The sequence below is a fragment of the Rhea pennata genome, chromosome 3 (assembly GCF_028389875.1).
Source record: "Rhea pennata isolate bPtePen1 chromosome 3, bPtePen1.pri, whole genome shotgun sequence".
NCBI lineage: Eukaryota > Metazoa > Chordata > Aves > Rheiformes > Rheidae > Rhea > Rhea pennata.
In genome coordinates, this window is record NC_084665.1 from 51,344,591 (window position 1) to 51,363,341 (window position 18,751).

The 18,751-nt window shown below is 36.0% G+C and overlaps 1 protein-coding gene across 1 annotated transcript in view; it reads left to right on the forward strand.

Moving 5' to 3' along the window:
* Positions 1 to 18,751, forward strand: part of PDE10A (phosphodiesterase 10A) — a 185,762-nt gene that overhangs the window by 132,252 nt on the left and 34,759 nt on the right. The window contains exons 6-10 of the mRNA XM_062573701.1: positions 5,522 to 5,662; positions 7,989 to 8,144; positions 10,943 to 10,993; positions 12,506 to 12,564; positions 15,162 to 15,213. Coding sequence (XP_062429685.1) covers positions 5,522 to 5,662; positions 7,989 to 8,144; positions 10,943 to 10,993; positions 12,506 to 12,564; positions 15,162 to 15,213 — 459 coding nt within the window. The remainder of the gene's footprint in view (positions 1 to 5,521; positions 5,663 to 7,988; positions 8,145 to 10,942; positions 10,994 to 12,505; positions 12,565 to 15,161; positions 15,214 to 18,751) is intronic.

The following is an 18,751-nucleotide window of genomic DNA, read 5'->3' on the forward strand; positions in this document are numbered from 1 at the left end:
TCTGCTGTCAGACTTCAGTGCTCTGCTGAGCAAGTACATTTAAATGAAGTCCATCACCACATGGAACTTCTTGAAAAAAGACTAATGACAGGGTTTCTGGATTTGCCCTTTCCCATCTGTGCAAGCAGATTCAGCTTTTGTCTGGAAGAAGGGGTAACAGGTCAAAATATCACTATTTTGATTTGTTACCCCGTCCTTGCAAACACATTTCAGGGTCCGGTAGGTTGCAGGATGTCAGAAAGTGAGAGCCTGTAAGCTTCTAAGGGACTGGCTCTCCAAGCCACTATCTACTGGTGTTCATCAAACCCAAAATGACTTTCCCATCTTATTTACCTTCTCCTTCATCAGTAGTACAGATATCTAATGTTCTGTCTACACTAGATACTTTATTGCTTTACTTCTGCCAGTAGACAGGCAGTGGTATGGCAATGTCAGTGAAGCATTATTTATATTCAGCTGTTTTTGATACTGAATTACTCTCCCTGCGGGTGGTTTTGGCCACTATAAGCTGTGTATAGGCATCCTGCTGTCTCCTTAACCTGTTCCCTTTACTGCATCATGGGTTATCAGTATTGTATTGGGAAATTACAGGATTTTTATATATTTCTTTATATTCCAAACTATTTCTTCTTCTTCTTTTTTTAACATATCATTGTTTTAAGTTGGTGTTGAAAATCACCTGGTTTCTTTCTTTCATTGTCACTTTGCAGTGTCATTATCAAAAATGCAGCTTTTTCATGTCTGTTTTTGAAATAAAGTGTTCAAACCTACTGGAAAAGTACAAGCAATACAAAAGGATCCAGTATATCCCTTGCTTCATTTACTTATGAAACCATCTACCATGTAGTTGGTATCTGCATGGGAGTTTGTGTAATTACCTTTTGAGCTGGTGCAGGATAATTTGAATGTGCATTTATAAATTGATGCTGGAATGTTTCACGGCTAGGAGAGATAAGAAGATGAGCTGCAAATTAGTACAGTATTTTTTAAGTACTTTATGAAGAAAAAGGAGAAATACGCAATATAAGCTGGATAGATGACATGAAAAACTTGATAGTTTTGGATATCTCGTCATGGTGGTAATTAAAGAGAATCCCTTAAAGCTGTTGATGGTTTTTAGGATTCAGGAGCCATATTTAGAATAAAGCAAACAAACCCACAGAACTCAAAAAATACACATTTTTAGTTGGCATTAAATGTTTAGACTCATTTAAATTTGAATTGATCATATATGGAACATATTAACAGTTATGTAAGTTTATTAGATGTATGTATGTAAAAAGTAAGATTGTGTAATGATGCAAGCTTATGGGCTAATTGGAGTTTATATATGGTTATGACAAAATCTGTAACAGTGCTGGGTGGTCAGAATAAGATTATCGATGATTCCATTACCTTGGAGATCAAAGGTTGCTTGATCAGGTTTAGCTGGTTCTGTCCTTGCACAGAACGGTGCTTTTCTACCCATACAGAGAGAGAGTGAGGAGGAATAGCGGCAAATCTAGCAGGTAGTAGGGCCTTTGAAGAGTTTTTCAATCACTGACCCCTTAGTATTGGAGTTTGCAGTTTCCTGTAAGAAGCAGAATGGAATTGCTTCTGCAAAACATTTTTTTTTTTAATCACTAGAAGTAAAAGAGTGTCCTCATGTTTTTGTCAATAAAAGAATGCCTATTGATGACAATAATTCACAGTAGTAACAGTGGAGGAGTTTACCAGCCAAACTCATATTTGCTCAAGGACACATGAAAGACTATGCTGACCAAAGCAACTTTTGCTAGCAAAACTTTGTAGTGTAAACAAGGACATGGTATATTGGCCATTGAGGATCCATTGAAGGCCGAGTGCTGGAGAGGAGTGGGCATAGGTCGAAGTGAGTTCTTTTGTTTTCTGGTGATAGTAGCTGTTTGTTTGGGGGGGGGGGGTTATTTGTTTTGTTTTATTTTGAGATGCTGTTTCTGAGAAGGGAAAAATATTGTGTGTTGTTTTATATTTAATTATGGGCATGACTCAGAAGAGCAGTGTGGGAAAGCACATTTTATAAACATAGTTTAAATAATATAGTTACTTTGCTGAGTGTCACACATTGTTACCTTGGCATAGAGGACCAAGTATGTTTTAAGAAGTAAGAAGAATGGTGTGAATAAAAGTGCTAATCTTTAAAGTATAGGAGGGATCAGCTTTGGTCTCTAGTGTCCTGTTAATTTGACTCATTCCACTACTCAGACTCCATAATTCAGACTTTAAGCATTATGTTTTTCATCTCCAACATTATGCAGTACTGCACAGTATGAACCACCTTTTTGGTACAGAACACATTATAGCTTTGCTCTTCCTACTATAAAAATACTTTTTTCACAGCAAATCTTTCTTTTTTCTAGAAGCATATAGTTTAGCAGGTCAAACACTTACAAAGAGATGTATTTCAGCACTAATATACCCTTTGGTTTTATGAATGTGTTTGTTTTTTAAAAATATTTTTTTATCAGAATATTGATTAAATCATGAACTGTGGTTTCTTGAGTTTTATTAAAATAATTTTTTTTGGATCATGAAGTGCTTTTCTTACATCTGTTACGTAAAAAGTTCTTTTTCATTCTGTTTGTGTGCTATGTCATGGAACTTAAATTTTACACTTACAAGACAAGTAACTGAAACAGTTAAGTATTACATGGATGTACTTCATTAGGTTACAAAAAAAAGAAAGAATAAATGGAGCTTTTAAATCAGGTAAACTGGACAGACTTATTCTGGTAGATCCAGCGTACCAATCTATATTTTTATATGTAGGGGGATGGAGGGTGGAGGACATTAGTACATTCTTAAATTTGTATGTGAAATAAGCATTCTGGCTTGTCCGGTGTCCTTGCACCTTAAAGACTACTCTTAAAAGAAGTTATGAATGTAAATGGGAATGTGGAGATCTGGAGAATAAGACTGAAGTTTGTATCGGAATGAATGCAAAACTTCAGGATTTCATGTCCTCGTACCGTAATGCAAGACATAAAAAGGATAAAAGGATATATATGATACGTGTTCAGTAGAGCTATTCCATGAAGAAAGCATCCTGCCTTCCAATTGCATAAGAACTATAATATAAGGCATACTGAAATGTCTTGTCAGAGCCAGAACACTATTTGGTTGTTTCTCTTAATTTTTAAGGTAGTTTAATGTTCATCTTCATCACACTGTAAGTGAAAGAAGAACTTAGTGGAAAATTGTTTTTTGATCTTGCTGAACTTTTTTTTTTAGTGAGCTATGGAGTTTGCATTCAGATGGTAGTTGGAGCCTCAGCTAAAATAACCATATTGAAACAATTTTTTATCTAATTCCTGCCTATAAAGTGAGGATAGTCTCACTGCCCACCTTACAAGGGAGCTGTGATAATGTATAATTAGAGACTGAGAGGCATTCGGATATGTTAGTAGTGACGACCTCAGAAGTATCTAAAGATATATAAAGGAGAGTGAAAATAAGAGAAAAGACTTTGTTTTCATACTGCCCAGAATTCACTTAATTTCTTTAAAAAATCAGACCCATCTATTTTATAGGATTTTCTGTTGTTTTTCTTGCAGAGAATTAGGTACATGTATAATGACACCATACTTTAACAAGTCCAGTGTGAAGCTCCGTACTTACTGTTATGCCTATGTTGAAATCTTCTTTAAAAAAATCATTTTTATCAGCCTTTCAAGGCAATATTGCATTCTGAGCTACAGGAATGTCTCATAGCAGAAGAATGCTTGCAGCCATCTGCTTTCATCTACTGTTACAGAAAACTCTGCGAATGATGCACATAGCAGATAGATGAAATGTAATTAATATTAATTACATTACTGGTGATTCTGTAGAATGTCAAGATATTGATCCCTGTAACAGTCCTAGTGAGAGCGAAGTCTGATAGTAAAATTAATAAGCACAAACGAATGGCAGAACATGTCAGTCTTACTGGGAAAGTAATACATTTTCTTGGTGGTACTGCCACCTATGGTTTATAAATATTTCTTATTTTCTGTTTTCCTATCCAGGATATTTGCTTGAAATGTTTCACCTTTATTTCATGTGCTATCTCTTCTTAATTTGAAATTATGAAGTTATTTACCAGTTGAGTTACTGAGTATGGAAGTTCTCCGTATATTCCCATGGTTAAGTAGTTTTGCCATTTAAATAAATTGGATCATTGACTACAATAAATAAGAAAACACAATTTGCGAATAGAAGGTTGATTTCTGAAGTCATGCTTTAGTTGTGTGATTATGAGGAACGTATAAGAAGGATAGGACATTAAGCTGAAGTCTTGGAAATGCACACTTGATCCCTGCATACTCACACATTGTGCGACAGTGAGCAAGTCATTTACTCTTCAGTGTGTAACTTCCCTTTGTGTATAAGGGGTAATAGTTCATCTCAGCTGAGTGAGTGTGACAATGTTAAACACTTTAAAGATTTGCGAGTCTCTAGGATTCTACAGTATTAGTATCTGTATAAATTGATGGATGTAAGGAGATGGACATGGATAAAGGAAATAGAAGGTGACACTTTTTGCTTGTACAATGGACTATTTCTACTGCTGCCCTTGCAAACAAGCTTTCTTTGGAGTTTTGTGACTATTTAAAGCTATTTTGTGACTATTTTAAGACTGCTTTGTTTTGCTGAAGTAAAAAAAAAAAAAAAAAAAAAAAAAAAAAAAAAAGCATTATTTTAAAGAGAATGTGATAGGGACATTGTTTTCCAGCACAAGATAGGTCCTTAAAATATGTGATTCACCCTAAAACGAATGGAATTCTAGATTTGAAGAGTGTTTGGCTCACAGCTTCAGCCTTTATGTGTGTGTTTAGTTTTCTTTTTGGAATACAATATTTGCAATCCCATCTATTCCAGAGATGTTAATTTGTTTGGTACTTTAGTTGTATAAACCAATTATGATATGTTTCTGGATGACTTTCATGATGGGAATGTTGTCGTAATTATATCTGACTTTTGAAAAAATACGAGTTTTGGTTAGGCAGCAAGTAACATGCTTCTAGTGAAAGGGATTAATACGATCACTTGGGTTTCAGGAGATAACAGTTGCAACATAATTTTGAAATAACCTTTTCCTTGGGGTGAGATAAACAAGGAAGTTTAAACATCATCTCTACTTTCTGAGCTTTTTGTACTAAAGTAAGTGAATGCATTGTAGGGGGGGAAAATCCCTGTCTTTGTTTTGCAAGATAATACTTTCCTCTGTGATTCTATATATGATACATTATGTGTTCAAGAAAAACACAGTCTGACCCTGATAAAAGTGATGACTGACTTCAGCAGGAAAGTTATCCACTATGTCAATAACGCATTTAGAGTGGAATTTCCTACGATTTTGATGGAGTTGAGCAGAGTTTATCCAACTACTTATTGTCATAAGTACAAAAGCTGCATTTCTTGCATTATTTCCTTTATTCAATCTTTTACACTGCATATGTAGCACAGTAACTCTGTAAATGTAGCCAAACTTTCTAATGGCATTTTTTTTCCTTCCAACTAGAGTCTGTGCGTATTCACACCACCAGGAGCTAAAGAAGGACAACCACGGCTCATTCCTGCAGGGCCCATTGCACTTGGCACTACAGTATCTGCTTATGTAGCCAAATCCAGAAAAACGTTGTTAGTAGAAGATATTCTGGGGGTAAAAAACTTTCACATTTTTAATGAGATTAATGTAACATGTTCTTAGAATATTTTGGTCTCAAATATTTATTGAGCTGGATGTATAAAAATAAAATTTACAACTGCTCTGCTGCTGAGGAAATAAGTTTGAGTTTGAATTAGCTTGATGGAATAATTTTAGAATGTCTAATTCATTTTTAAACTTAAAAGTTTTTTTTTGCATTCAGACATTTTTTGTTGTCAGAGAATGGTGCTAATGGTACCACAGCCGCTTAGAAAGAGAAGTACTAATAGTCAAAACTCCTACTATCCTGGTCTTAAAATATTCTGTGTACTAGTCCCAAATGTAAGATTTGCAGCACTTGCCTCATACTGACAATGTCAATCAAAATTTTGATTATTAGGCAAGATTTTGATCTCTGCTTAGAGTAAATGTAGCTAGAGTGCTTATACTAGTTTCAGTAGACCTACATCAAAAACAGACTAATACAACTGACATCAAAATCCAGTCCTTTGTAAAAGGATCTGATAGTTCTGATTTGACTTCCTGGCACTCTGTTTGTCTGGGTTTTGGGGGGTCTTCTGGGGATTTTTTGGTACATTCTTTTTTGAATTCTGTTCAGAATAAGAATCTTTGAATGTTGTGACCAAAATTGGACATTGTCATGTGCAGTTTAAAAAGTACTTGTTCAAAAATAATGACCTTTATTGGGTAAATATGGGCTATAAACAAATATACTAAATACGTAATGTGAGCACACTTAGAAGAAAAACCCCACAGACCCCAGTTTCTATGTAGTAACAGTTGGTACTTCCTATACACCATGGACTACAAAGCTTTTGTATGATCTTAGTGATTTTCAGTTAGTAACATATAGGACTTAATTGGAAATTACCAGTGACACTTTAATATCGTGTAAGGATTGCATGAGTCTGTTTTACATTCATGATAAAATCAGGGAGGTTCAGTGGAGAGCAGTTCTGAACTCTTTGGTGGTTTACAGTATCAGCATATTGTTGACTGAACTTGAGACTAATTTTCTCTTCTTGAGTGATTTTTGCATGGACACACTAAACATCTCTGTACATACACAGTGCAGATGCTAACATGCGTGAGTATGTGGTGCCATAAAGAAACCTAATGTGTTAACATACTTCTGTTGTAGAATTCAAATTGTGAGCCTCTGCAGAGGCTCTGCAGTGTAGCAGGTAGTTCTCTGTGCAAGGGAACTGGAAAATCCACTTGTCCTGTGGTTTTAGGAGTGCCTCAACAATAAAAGAGAAGAACTTTTACATAGGCTTGCCAGCCCTTTTCTGTACAAACCAGAATTAAAAAGTGAAAGCAGGAGGCTCGGATTGCAGAATGCTTGCCGCACTCCTTCCTCAGAGTTTGAGAGAGGCTGTCATGTTTTTCCTAGCCATTCATGTTGGTTCTCGTTTTAGCAATTAAGGTGCAGATGACTTGGTGGGTTTTTTGGGAATGGAGAGATTCCTGCCCTCACAGTGTGTTGAGGAAAAGAGGATGTCTGCCTTTCCTTAGCAGCCTGTAGGGATCATCTGGTAGGAATAAAGTATCGAGGGACTGGTGTGCAACAAAGTGGGTTTAGCATACTTTAGATAGGCTGGGTTACTGCACTACTACTAATAGCATATGGGTAGTCTCGGTTCTTCTTAAGTTTCATTCGTAGGGAAGGGAAGCTGTAAAGCCTTGGACAGTCCACAGTTAGATCAGAAGTTAAAAATTTATGTTTTCTATGGAGCAGCTGATAGATTATTTTAACGTTTGTTCTTGTAACTTTTGCACAGGCTTACTCAGGATGGATAAACAAGAAAAAGACAAAGATTCTCACGCATAATTTTTTGGCAACACAGTTTCCTCAGGAGCTGTTGGTTAAGATTATAACTCTGTATTAACTAGAGCTTTAGCCTCAGGTTTTGATTTTTATCCTCTTGCAAGGGCTTCTGGCTGCTTGGTAACACTGAAATCTGAGCAGTTTGCTTCATAATTACAGATGCCTTTTGTTTTCTTTTTGCATCATCCAGACTGGCGTTAGCAATGAAGTGCTGCTTTTGCTGCCTGTGAGATTGGAGAAAATGTATTTAAAAAAAAAAAAAAAGCAAACACAAAATTGGTTGTAATACCATAACCAGTTCTAACTTTGCATCAATACGTTTATTTGTGCATGTACATTATGCTGAAAAACAATTTTAGTGGAATTTTTCAGTAAATGTCATTATAATTCATGTTGATTTGGTCAGCCAGGAGAGGGAGAAAAGTGTCAATATATCTTTTACATTAATGTTATGATATTTACGTTTTATCAAACTGTGTTTACATTTTCTAGGATGAGCGATTTCCCAAAGGTACTGGACTGGAATCAGGGACTCGGATCCAATCTGTTCTTTGTTTACCGATTGTCACTGCAATTGGTGATCTGATTGGTATCTTGGAGCTTTATCGTCACTGGGGCAAAGAAGCTTTCCACCTTAGTCACCAGGAGGTGAGGCCTGACCTAACCTAGTTTGTTTTAAAATTCTTGAATTCAAGGCAATGCTCAGCACTTCAGCCCCCTTAGACTTCCTTCTCTTACTCTGTGTTGTTTTGAAATTTGATTTTATTAATATTGAATATTATTTATTGAAGAAATAGTTAATGATTTGTATTTTCAGTAACAGGAGGTAGAGTTTACATACACAGTTACAGGAACATGCCAGGCATTTAATTAGTTTTGTGGAAAAACAGTTTTGAGGATATGATTTGTGTATTGATTATAAACTCAAAAAGCTAGTCAGTGCAGAGCAGGTGAATGAAAATGTGTACCTATGCAAGTATAAATCAAATGTAACAGAATGAAATTGTTTTATGTATAAAGGACACTGCCAAGTGTCCCAAAGTACTTACCTTGGGTCTCAATTTTAGCTTTCCAGTAAAGCTAAAAGCTTTGTTTTACAGTATGGAAAACATTTTTTTTAATTGATTTTTTGGTGTGGTTTCTCAAGTAAGTGAGCCTTATTGTTGGACTTTCCCTCTTACAGGATGGAAAAAATGATTTTATTTTAAAACAAGCAAAGACCTGAAGCAAAAGATTTCACTCGCTCACATTCTCATTCTCGTACCCGAACACTCACAGGCACCAAGATGTGTGTGTCTAGGTGGTATTTCTGGGAGTCGGGCACCAAGACTTGTGTATCCTGGGGTAGTCTCTCCAGAATTCTTTGCAATGACATGGAGGAGGACAGGGGATACCAGCTGTAGAGTCCTTATGTCTCCTGCTTTCTCCTTCAGTTGGCAACCATGCTGATTTGGGGTCTGCCTCCCCCCCCCCCTTTATACTCTTTAGGAGCTGACAGTGATTGTGGGTTTTTTTGCCTCTCCAACCTGTCACACCTCTGTGAGTCATCAGGATTTACTCACTGTCCTTTGTCTCCCATCCTCCTGTCCTTAGAAGTCGCCTGTAGATGTGCTGGTATCTGGATGACCTGCTAATCTAGGTGCCTCTGCTACATGCCATTCTTAAAGCATTCTTCTGCTATTCGCTCCTTCTGGTGCTTCCACATTTACATGTTCCCATTCATACCCATCTTCACATTTCAATGACAATTCTCTACACTGTATGATTTACTGCGTAAGGCCTGTGGAATTATGCTGTCCTTATGTGTCCATCTCTCAATCTTATGTTAAGAGTAAAAAAGATGAAGTAGATGTCTCAAAGGCTATGGCTTTATATTAAAGGTTTCAGAAGTGCATCTTACTTTCAGGTCTAGATGTGGATCCTTGTTATGTCACATCTCCATATAAGATGACTCAAAATGCACCATTTCTCTCTATACCCTTATTTCCAAGGGAAGAGAATTTGAACTCAAAGGAAAATGGAGTGAGTTCTAGCTGGGTGGACTATTGTCTGGACAGTAGAAAAAGATGCACCGTGGAGCATATGCGGTCTTTAATTTAGCTGTAGTGAAGAGTAATTATTTTTTGGAAAAAAACAAACTACAGACGAGATACCAACACTAGTCTTCCCAAGGAAGGAAAAGAACAGCAGAATTTGTCCATTGGATCTTCTGTTTATCAATAACATAAGTGTTCTAATCTGGTGCACATGCTTGTATGTTGACTGGGCAGCCAGCACATGTGTAGCTTCAGACTCAGTGTGGCACTTGGTATCTTTTCTCCAGCAGGTGGAGCTCATAATAGAGGACTGGGATATTATGGTGGTGCCAGTGTGTCACAGAACAAAGAACAGATTTGTACAAAACCAGACCTCATTAATTTTGCTGCTTACACAGAATTTATTTATTTTTTAGTATTTTCCTACTAAATAGTAAACATTACAGGGTCTGAAATTCATATAGGCCTTAGACATGGATTGTTTTGTGCAAAGCAGCTATGTATCTTTTATATTATATTAAATACCTTCCTTAACCTAAGTTCATTAATGCTGTATTTGTAAAAGAGTGACTGCTGAATAGAAGAATTTTATTAGTAAATTAAAAGTATTTAAAGGGCACTTTGTGAGTGTTCTAAAATGTTCTTTTCATTTTCAGATTTCAGAAAGCCTTTGGATACCATTAGCAATTTTAACAAAATGCACACAATATGTTCTGTAGAAAAAATGTACATTAGGAGGATACGCAGCAGCAGACCTCTTGCACTTCTGTCCTCTGTGTTCCTATAAAGCTCATGTGTTTCAAGGACAGGAGACTGTGCATGGGAGCACATCTTAGTTAACTGCAGTTTAGGTGACATTTGTTTGAAATGTTGCCTGGAAACTGACATACTTAAAACACTGGTCTTGTGCTGAGTGATGAAGTCTGTTTTTACTGCAACCAAAATGGTAGTGAAAGGAACAGTGCCTGTTTATAGCTGGAAGCAGTTGTGACTGAAAAAGTGAAGCCCCAGTCAGATGTTATGAGATATTTTGTTCTATGGTAGATGCCTTTCAGCAATGTCTATAAGGTGATTTCTAAAGCCCCTTGAATTCTGGGAACATTGTTTTGATTTTGTATTCCCAAGCTGATGAATCCTCCATACTGCTTCTGACGACCATTGATAAGTATCCTTGTGACAGAAAAATGAGGATTATTCTCTTGTGACTGAATGTACTGTACTGAAATTGAAACACTCGCAAGTATACTACAACTTGCACAGAATAAATGTCTTCTCGCAAGTTTTTGCCACCTGTTTTTGTCTGAAACAGCTTCGTCAATTTATTATGCAACTGGATAGAGAGAACTATGATATAACTGATGTGAAATTTTCAAGGTTTCTTCAGAGTTAGTTTTTTCTCTTTTGTTTCAGGTTGCAACCGCAAATCTTGCATGGGCTTCAGTAGCAATACATCAAGTACAAGTGAGTGTGGGTTGTTTTTCTATTTTCATTGTGTAGAAGCGTGGCCTATGTTCAAATTTAAGTAGTCTAATCTAGGTCTGTACTAAAACATTGATTTTAATCCCTTCCTGCAAGCTGGGAATAATATGGTAACATTTCTGGTGTTCATTGAGCTGTTTTTCCGTACATACTCCATCATCTCAGAGAAAACAAAAACGGATTCTTGTCGCAACTCACAGGAAGAAGATTGTTACATTCCTCTTCTCAAGGTTTCTTTCATACATCTTGCGGAAGACTTGCTCTGTTACCTGCTCTCCTTTTCTAGACTCTAATCTTTGTTACCCCAGTGGTGCAAACTATTGACTTCGTTTAGGTTGATCGTTCAGCCTGGCACATTTAGACAGAATTAGCTGGCCTATGCAGTGTCAGAATTGCAGTTGGGTGCAGTTGTATCTTCCCTTCACTTTATGATAATGACTCAGTCTTTAACTGAGAAGTCTTTTACACGAAGGAAAGCAACACATAGAAAACATAGTTTAAGCCTGTTCATTGATTGTTCTCATTTCTCTCCCTTTTGCTCCTCTGGACTTAAACGGAGCACTCTCCCCTCTGAAGTTTTTGCTTGGGAAGAATACGAGAGATTTGATCTGTTTTTAGGTGTTGCCTACCAGGCTTACAGTTATATTTTGGGAAGCAATATATACTTAGAAATTGTACCTAGTTACTTTATTATATGCAAGAGTTGTATTTGTGGATATAGCTTGTCATATTTTGTGGTTATTTATATCTACCTTGCACAGGTACAAGATATTACCAGATATAGATGGTATTTTATTGTGTAAAAGATACAGTGGAGGCTTCTTTCCTTTTTTTCAACCTCCATGTTTGCTTTAGTAATGTACAGATGTACAATTGTACTTTTGATGCAGAATATGAAATTAAATTGTTTAACGCTTTATTTTTAGAATACGGTTTGTATACATAATTTTTAGTGTTCTTATTCCAGTTGATTTCTCCAAAAGATGAGCATACATTATCTGCCTTTATTGGGCAAAAAGCTTGGGTAAGGTTGTCTAATCTCCTTCTTCATTTGTGCCTACATGTTCCTTTACAACCTAGGAAAAAACTGGTAAAAGAGTAGGGTAAGGAAGAAAGCAAACAAAATATTTGACGTTCTCAGCTGAGCTGAGGATTTGGATAAGGAAGTAGAGTTAAGCTGATTTTGTAACCACATTCACGGGCAGTCTGTGAGAAAGCACGTACAAATATAACGACTGACATCTTTCAAAGAGAATTAAGAAAAGTGTTATTCACATTTGACATTTGTAGCTCAGCTGTTATATAGGCACGATTGAAGCCCAGCACACAAAGCCAGCCTTATAATAGATTTTATGTAGTGCTGTAATATGTATATACTTCTAGTGGCATTTTTTTAATAAATGTTAAACAAAAACAAGTAGACTATGTGACTTCAGTTTCCCTCTCACTTCAAAGTTCCCTTGGAACAAATGATAACACGATCTGTGCTTCCAGGTGTGCAGAGGCCTTGCCAAGCAGACGGAACTGAATGACTTCTTGCTTGATGTATCAAAGTAAGTGTGATTTGTAATCTCATCAATTTATTTTGTTTAGCTTTTTTTTTTTTTTTAACTCAGCTGTTCTAACTCAACTGATCTACTGTGTGGCTGTGAACAGAGGCAACACACACCTCAGAAGGCAGGCAAACTTAAGCACAAGGGCATCAACGAACGATGTGGATGGCGGTGGTGCATACCTGTTAAGTGTTTTTGTTTCTGTGTAGGAAGAAAATGGAACACCTAGTTACACTTCATAGAACTTACATGCTGTTGTTTGTTTTTTATATGCTACTTATTTTCTCTTCTCTCAGAGTTAAAGATAGCTCTCTGTGGAAAAGAAGCTTCCTCTTTTGTTTATTTTCAGACTTAGAAGGCTTTTATGGATTTTACAAGAAGATAGTTTACTTGCTTCAGCCCATTTTTATGTATTTTAACATATATGTGCATGTGTGCACACAAACACACACACTTGCATACATGTACACATTTCAAGGATATATTCTTGAAGAATCAGAGCTGCCACACAACTGTTTACCCCCTGCATTTTCTGAAGGTCCTGTTTGCATTTTGAAAGAATTGTCTTTGTGTGCGGTATGTTTTCTTCTAATTTCTTGTCATGATAAAGCCAAGCGTAAATTGAAAAATCTAGGAAAAATGTGAGAGACTACTTTTAGTCCGGTGAAGTCAGCTTAAAGTGTTTTAAGTAATTTACTCTTTATGCCTGCTGTCAGTGTCTTAAACAGTAAAGGTGGCCAGTAAATTATAACACAAAACAATGAAGTTGTAGCTTTGGTAAATCAGAGAGTCTGGTGTGCTTGACAGTATTTTGTCAAACAGTTCAGTGTCACCTAAGAATTTCTATATGCATCATAAAGAATTGATGACACTGTAGAACAGTGAAATATTTTGGCTGTGTGGTGTTGCAAACGTTTGCTGTGGGTTTTGATCAACAATTCTCAAACATGAGATTAACAAACATCCAGGTTTCCTTTGCTACAGTTCAGGAAGGCAGGTAGCTGAATGGACTCTGACTTGGAGGGGAATAATTTACCTTCTGCAAGGAGGGCTAGCTGACTGTCCCCAGCTGTTTCCCCTAGGTTTCTCCCAAGAGATGACCTTTTTTTTATTATTATTATTTTTTTTAATTTTTTTTATTTATTTATTTTAGGTAAGATTCAGAGCTTGTCTCATAAAGGGTACTCTTGTCTTTCTCTTGGTGAAGGTACCCACTTCAGCACTCATGTGGGCTGCAGTGTCTTGCACAGTTATATTCTTTTTTAGGGTGCTTTTTATGTTACTAAGTCTCTACTGAGATAGTTTACCAGAGAACTCTGGAATCTGACCAAACTTAGAGACTGGCAATTTACTCTTGCTACTTTGCACTGAGATTGTTTTAAAGAACCTTGACTCTAAATACTTTAAGATTTTAAATAAAAATGGCAATAAATATTGCAAATACTTTACAAGTAGGTTTATAAGTAAATACCTCTGATACAGCATTATCAACTGCTAGAACTTTTGCTTTTAACAAGAAAAGAAATCGTATGTTTTGGGCCACAAAATTGAGATATCATTTAATAACTTTATGAACAGATGTAGGTAAAGACATGCACTAGCAAGAAAATAGCTGATTTTCTTTTTAAAACGATCTGTACTTTTCTTATGTGGAAAGAGGGTTTCCTATTCAGTGAGGCAGTTGTTAGCACGCAATGTCACTGGGACATTCTCTGTAACATTTTAGAAAGGGCGTAGTATACAGTGCTCCACATCTTCGTATCCCTGAAAATGTAAAACTAATGTATTATAAATTTTCTTTTCACTGCACCCAAACAGAAGTGAGCTGTGTATATGTTCAAGGCCAGGGGACAATGCCTTTCTGTCTGCTGGGAACATTGTAATCCGAGGGTTATTAAGACTTGGCATGTGGAAGATTTAGACTTCTTTTACTAATAAGTTTGACCTTTATCTTTCAGTGTTCTTGACTGTCCTTGGACAGTTACCACTTCACTGTGAAACTAAGATACCACTTTACTCTCATTAAGAGTTTTATAGTTTGTTGCCTTTTAAATAGTATTATAGGTTGGCTAATGTGACATTAATTTAATTACAATATCTAGTTGTCAATAGTTCTCAGTATATAGTTCTCAGTACATAACCCTAAGGAGATCTTTTGCAAGCACATAGATAAAATGTGTCTGCAGTCATTTCAGCAAAGAAAGATTTTTTTTCTCTTCTAGATGGCTTTTCTTTTTCTTTTTTCTTCTCCTTTTAAAATTGCGAGTATGTAAAAGGTGCCAGAATATGTCAATATATTCTTGGTAGTCACTAGGCAGGGGCCTGCTCAGTCTATGGTAGTCAATATTTGGTAAAATTTTTCTTTTACTTTTCTGGAATTCTGTCATTGTAGAATAATGACAGAAGGAAACAGAGCTAGAGTCATTTCTGTATTGCCTTGTGGTATAGCAAGCCAATCAGCACTTTTTTTAAGATACAGAGGTTTACTCTCACCTTTTTGAGTGCCACTGTTAAGTTACTGTGAAACAGGCTCAAGAAAGCTGCTTGAAGTGTTTGACTAAGTACAATTATTTACTGACCTATCTCTTTTTCTGCAGAACGTATTTTGATAATATAGTTGCAATAGATTCTCTACTTGAACATATAATGGTAAGTTGTCTTTTTCACTTCTAAATGTATTAATCTTCATTATTAAAGTGCTTGCTTTATTCTCCTTTCCTTGAAATAAGACATTATATCATTGAAATGTATGAGCTTTTTGTAATTCATGTGTAATATAAACCATATGAACAAACATATATATGGAAAAAGATGGTGAGGGTCAACTTGATTCTGTTTGTTGCAACAGCTTTGTTTCATAGCTTTCGTAAGTAATGAAGGATGAGGATCTCTGAACTAGTTACTTTTGTGTTTTAAGGAAAGTTTGAAAATTGTATACAGAAAGGCATCTGTTTGTCTTTCCATTTCAGCATGTTTTATTGATTTCCTTTTTTTTCTGAATCCAATTTGCTACTTGCTGCAAAATACTCGCCAAGAAGCTGTTGTTTAGAGGAAGGACTGGAGATCCACCATTACTCCTAGAATATTTGCAGATGACATGAGCAAAGGACTTTAGATGCTCTTTACTTCACAAGGAGATTTATGCCCATAAATAGAATGACAGAGTCAGACAATATTTTTATAAAAAACACTAAAGCCAAGTGCATTGAAATAACTAACAGACTATGGTTTAATCAATGAATTAAAGTATTGGTTAGAAATAGGTTGTAACTTTTTTCAAATCAAGTTCCAATTCAGAATTATTTCATGAACAGTGTCTACAGATATCTGTGGATTGATTGCTCATGGTATATTTTTCGTGTTTCATATATGAATTATGGTGTCTAGCTTTTGCATACTCATTGCATACTGCAGTTCTTTTCCCTGATTATAAATCTTAGTAAGTTCTCTGATATTATTACTTCAATATGCACATTCAAAATTTGCTCTCTCATGATATCCTGGTACTTACCCTAATCTTCCCAGTGATCATCTCAGCTAGCATCTTCAAAAACACAAACTAGGAATTCTAACAATATATAAGTGGATTTATTTAGAAACTTGAATTAATTACAGAAAATACTCTGCCTTGTTTGTCATGTCTAAGTATACAGTCAAGAATGTGCACATAGGAAACAACTTTTGACTGTTGACCATTCCAATTCAGATGAATTGTTTAAAAATTATTTAACATTTAAAAGTAGCAGCATAAAATGACATATGATATTAATAACAAATACTGATAAAATTCTCGAAGAAAAATAGTCTTGCAGAAAAAGCAATTGGCAACAAATTATGCTTACTCTTTATCTTCTTTACCAGCACTTGCTGCTTCAGATTTCTGCTTTATAACCTGCATAGCTGCTTCATGCTCAGCTTCCCTTGTAATGTGTTCTAGTTAGCTGTTTCTGGGCGAATTAATTGAATTACTTGTTTTCACATTTATTGCAATTTTACTGGAGTGTGATTTTATCATTATGGGGCACATTCTGAATCTCACAGTGAGAGAAGAGCAAGAATCAATTTCACCTCCCTACTTTACGTTTCAGTGATTGCGCTTAGTTTGATTGAAAAAAACTGTTGACCTCTAATACTGAAATCCCTCTACTTTTTTTTTTCGTTTTCATTAAAATCCCTCAGTGAAGTTAGTACTATGAGAGAAAATGCCGTATCGAAAGTGCTTAAAAATAAAGCTGTTTCTGAATATGGATGAGATGCAGAGAGGGAAGTAGAAGTTGAAGTTGCTGTGCAAATTTACTTATCAATATGTTTGAGTGCAGTTACCGGTCTGCACTGAAGGCGGTCACCTTCACTGTCTGGTGTCCCCACTGACAATGCAAAGAGTACCTTTTGATATCCTCCTTCGGTCATTGGCCTGGATTTGAGCCAGGGTTTTAGAGAAGAAAGACTTTCTCATACTAATAACCATTTATCTAAATCAGTAGTCTCTGAGCAATCATTTTGAAAAACATGTGTCGTGACCAGGTAAGTTCTTGAGTCATATGAGTTAGAACACAAAACTTTTCTAATTTGTTCAGTGTTGTTGATATATACAGCAATCTGATAGGTTTAAGTACAGAAGCAAAGAAGCATTTACTAGACCTTTTGGCACAGTTCATATTCTGTCCTCTGTTTAAGCAGAGGACAAAATAGTGTGAACGGCTGTGATTTTTACGATTCTTAATCCTCAAAATGGGAAATATTTCACAAAAGTTACCTTCTCAGCCGGCAGTCTTTCTGGCTTTCCCCTGTTCTAATGGAGTAAATTAGAAAGCAAAAGTATCTTTCTAACCACAGTTTCTTTCACTGCTGAAGGGCTCTCCAGGTTTCATAAGCTGGTCTAGGCGGTTTCTGTGCAGCTTATGTTACATAGCTCATTTGACATAGGATAAGAGCTTCGCAACTAATGATTTACCATCTCATAGGTTCTTCCCGCCAGCATTCTTCTGTCTGCATTAATTTACAAGGATTGGTTTGTTTTTCTTTTTGTTTGTTTGTTTGCTTGTTTGTTTGTTTTGATGGCAGATGGGAGAAGGGGGAAGGGGTAAGTTAGTTCATTCATATGGGAGGCTTGAGAAGTCTTAGATATCCCACCTGCATGCCCCGCACACTGCGCTGTAGTCAGTTTCTTTCTTTGATCGAATGAGTAGATAGGTATTTTATATAATTGGAACGATTCATATAGAGAATGAAATGGAGAGAGGTCTACCTCAGACCATTCAGTTGTTACAGCTTCTGAGCCATTAAGAGACCGACAGTAGGAGGCTCAATCCGAACTAGATAGAGTAGGTTCATGAACTTGATTATATGGCTTTTTAAACTGACACAGCAATCATTGATGGACTTTGTTTCACTCATTCCCATTTTCAAAAAACCAAATCTGGGAAACTAAATCTCCTAAATCTGAGAAACATTCCTGTGAAAAGCTGCTCTGTTCCAGGGACAAGATTCTGTTCTAACAAATTGGAATTAGTTTTATTGAAATAAAACCTAGCTTGCTTATGGTATGATAGGGAGTATACCAGTATACTGCTGTATTGTGGTAATTCCTTGCCTGTGAGTGGTGCCTTTTGTAATCTTGCTAGTTCATGTAGAACAGTTGGGTTTTGACTTTTGTGCCAAACTGGCTATAGAGTGAGGAGTTTGTTGTCCTTTCCTACACCACTGCATCTGGCAATCCATCATGCTACTTCTGTTTTTCTTTTATTTGTTTATTGTTATGTATCACAGAAATGCACATTTTACTTATTTTAGAAGCAAACACTGATCTCTGTTATCTTTTTTCACTAGATATTCAATGCAAATACGTATGCACTGAAGACAAAGATAAAAAGACAAAATTGTTCTAAAGTCTTCATGTATCTTACCTATTTAAAATCCCGTGAAAATGAATAATTTCTAAAAATAGAGAAAACGTTACCATTTTGAAAAGCAGCCTGTAGGAAAGCCTTTTTCCTTTAACAAACTTCAAACTAAATAACAAACTAAAAATTCAAGTTTCTAAAGGTATGCTTGTATTTTTTAATGAGAAAAACACTTTAATTTATAGAAAATGTTAAATGAAAACCCCATTTACCTTTTGAATTATATCCTAAAAGACTGCTGTGAGGGTGGATGCTACTTCAAAGAGATCTTCATACAGGATAAC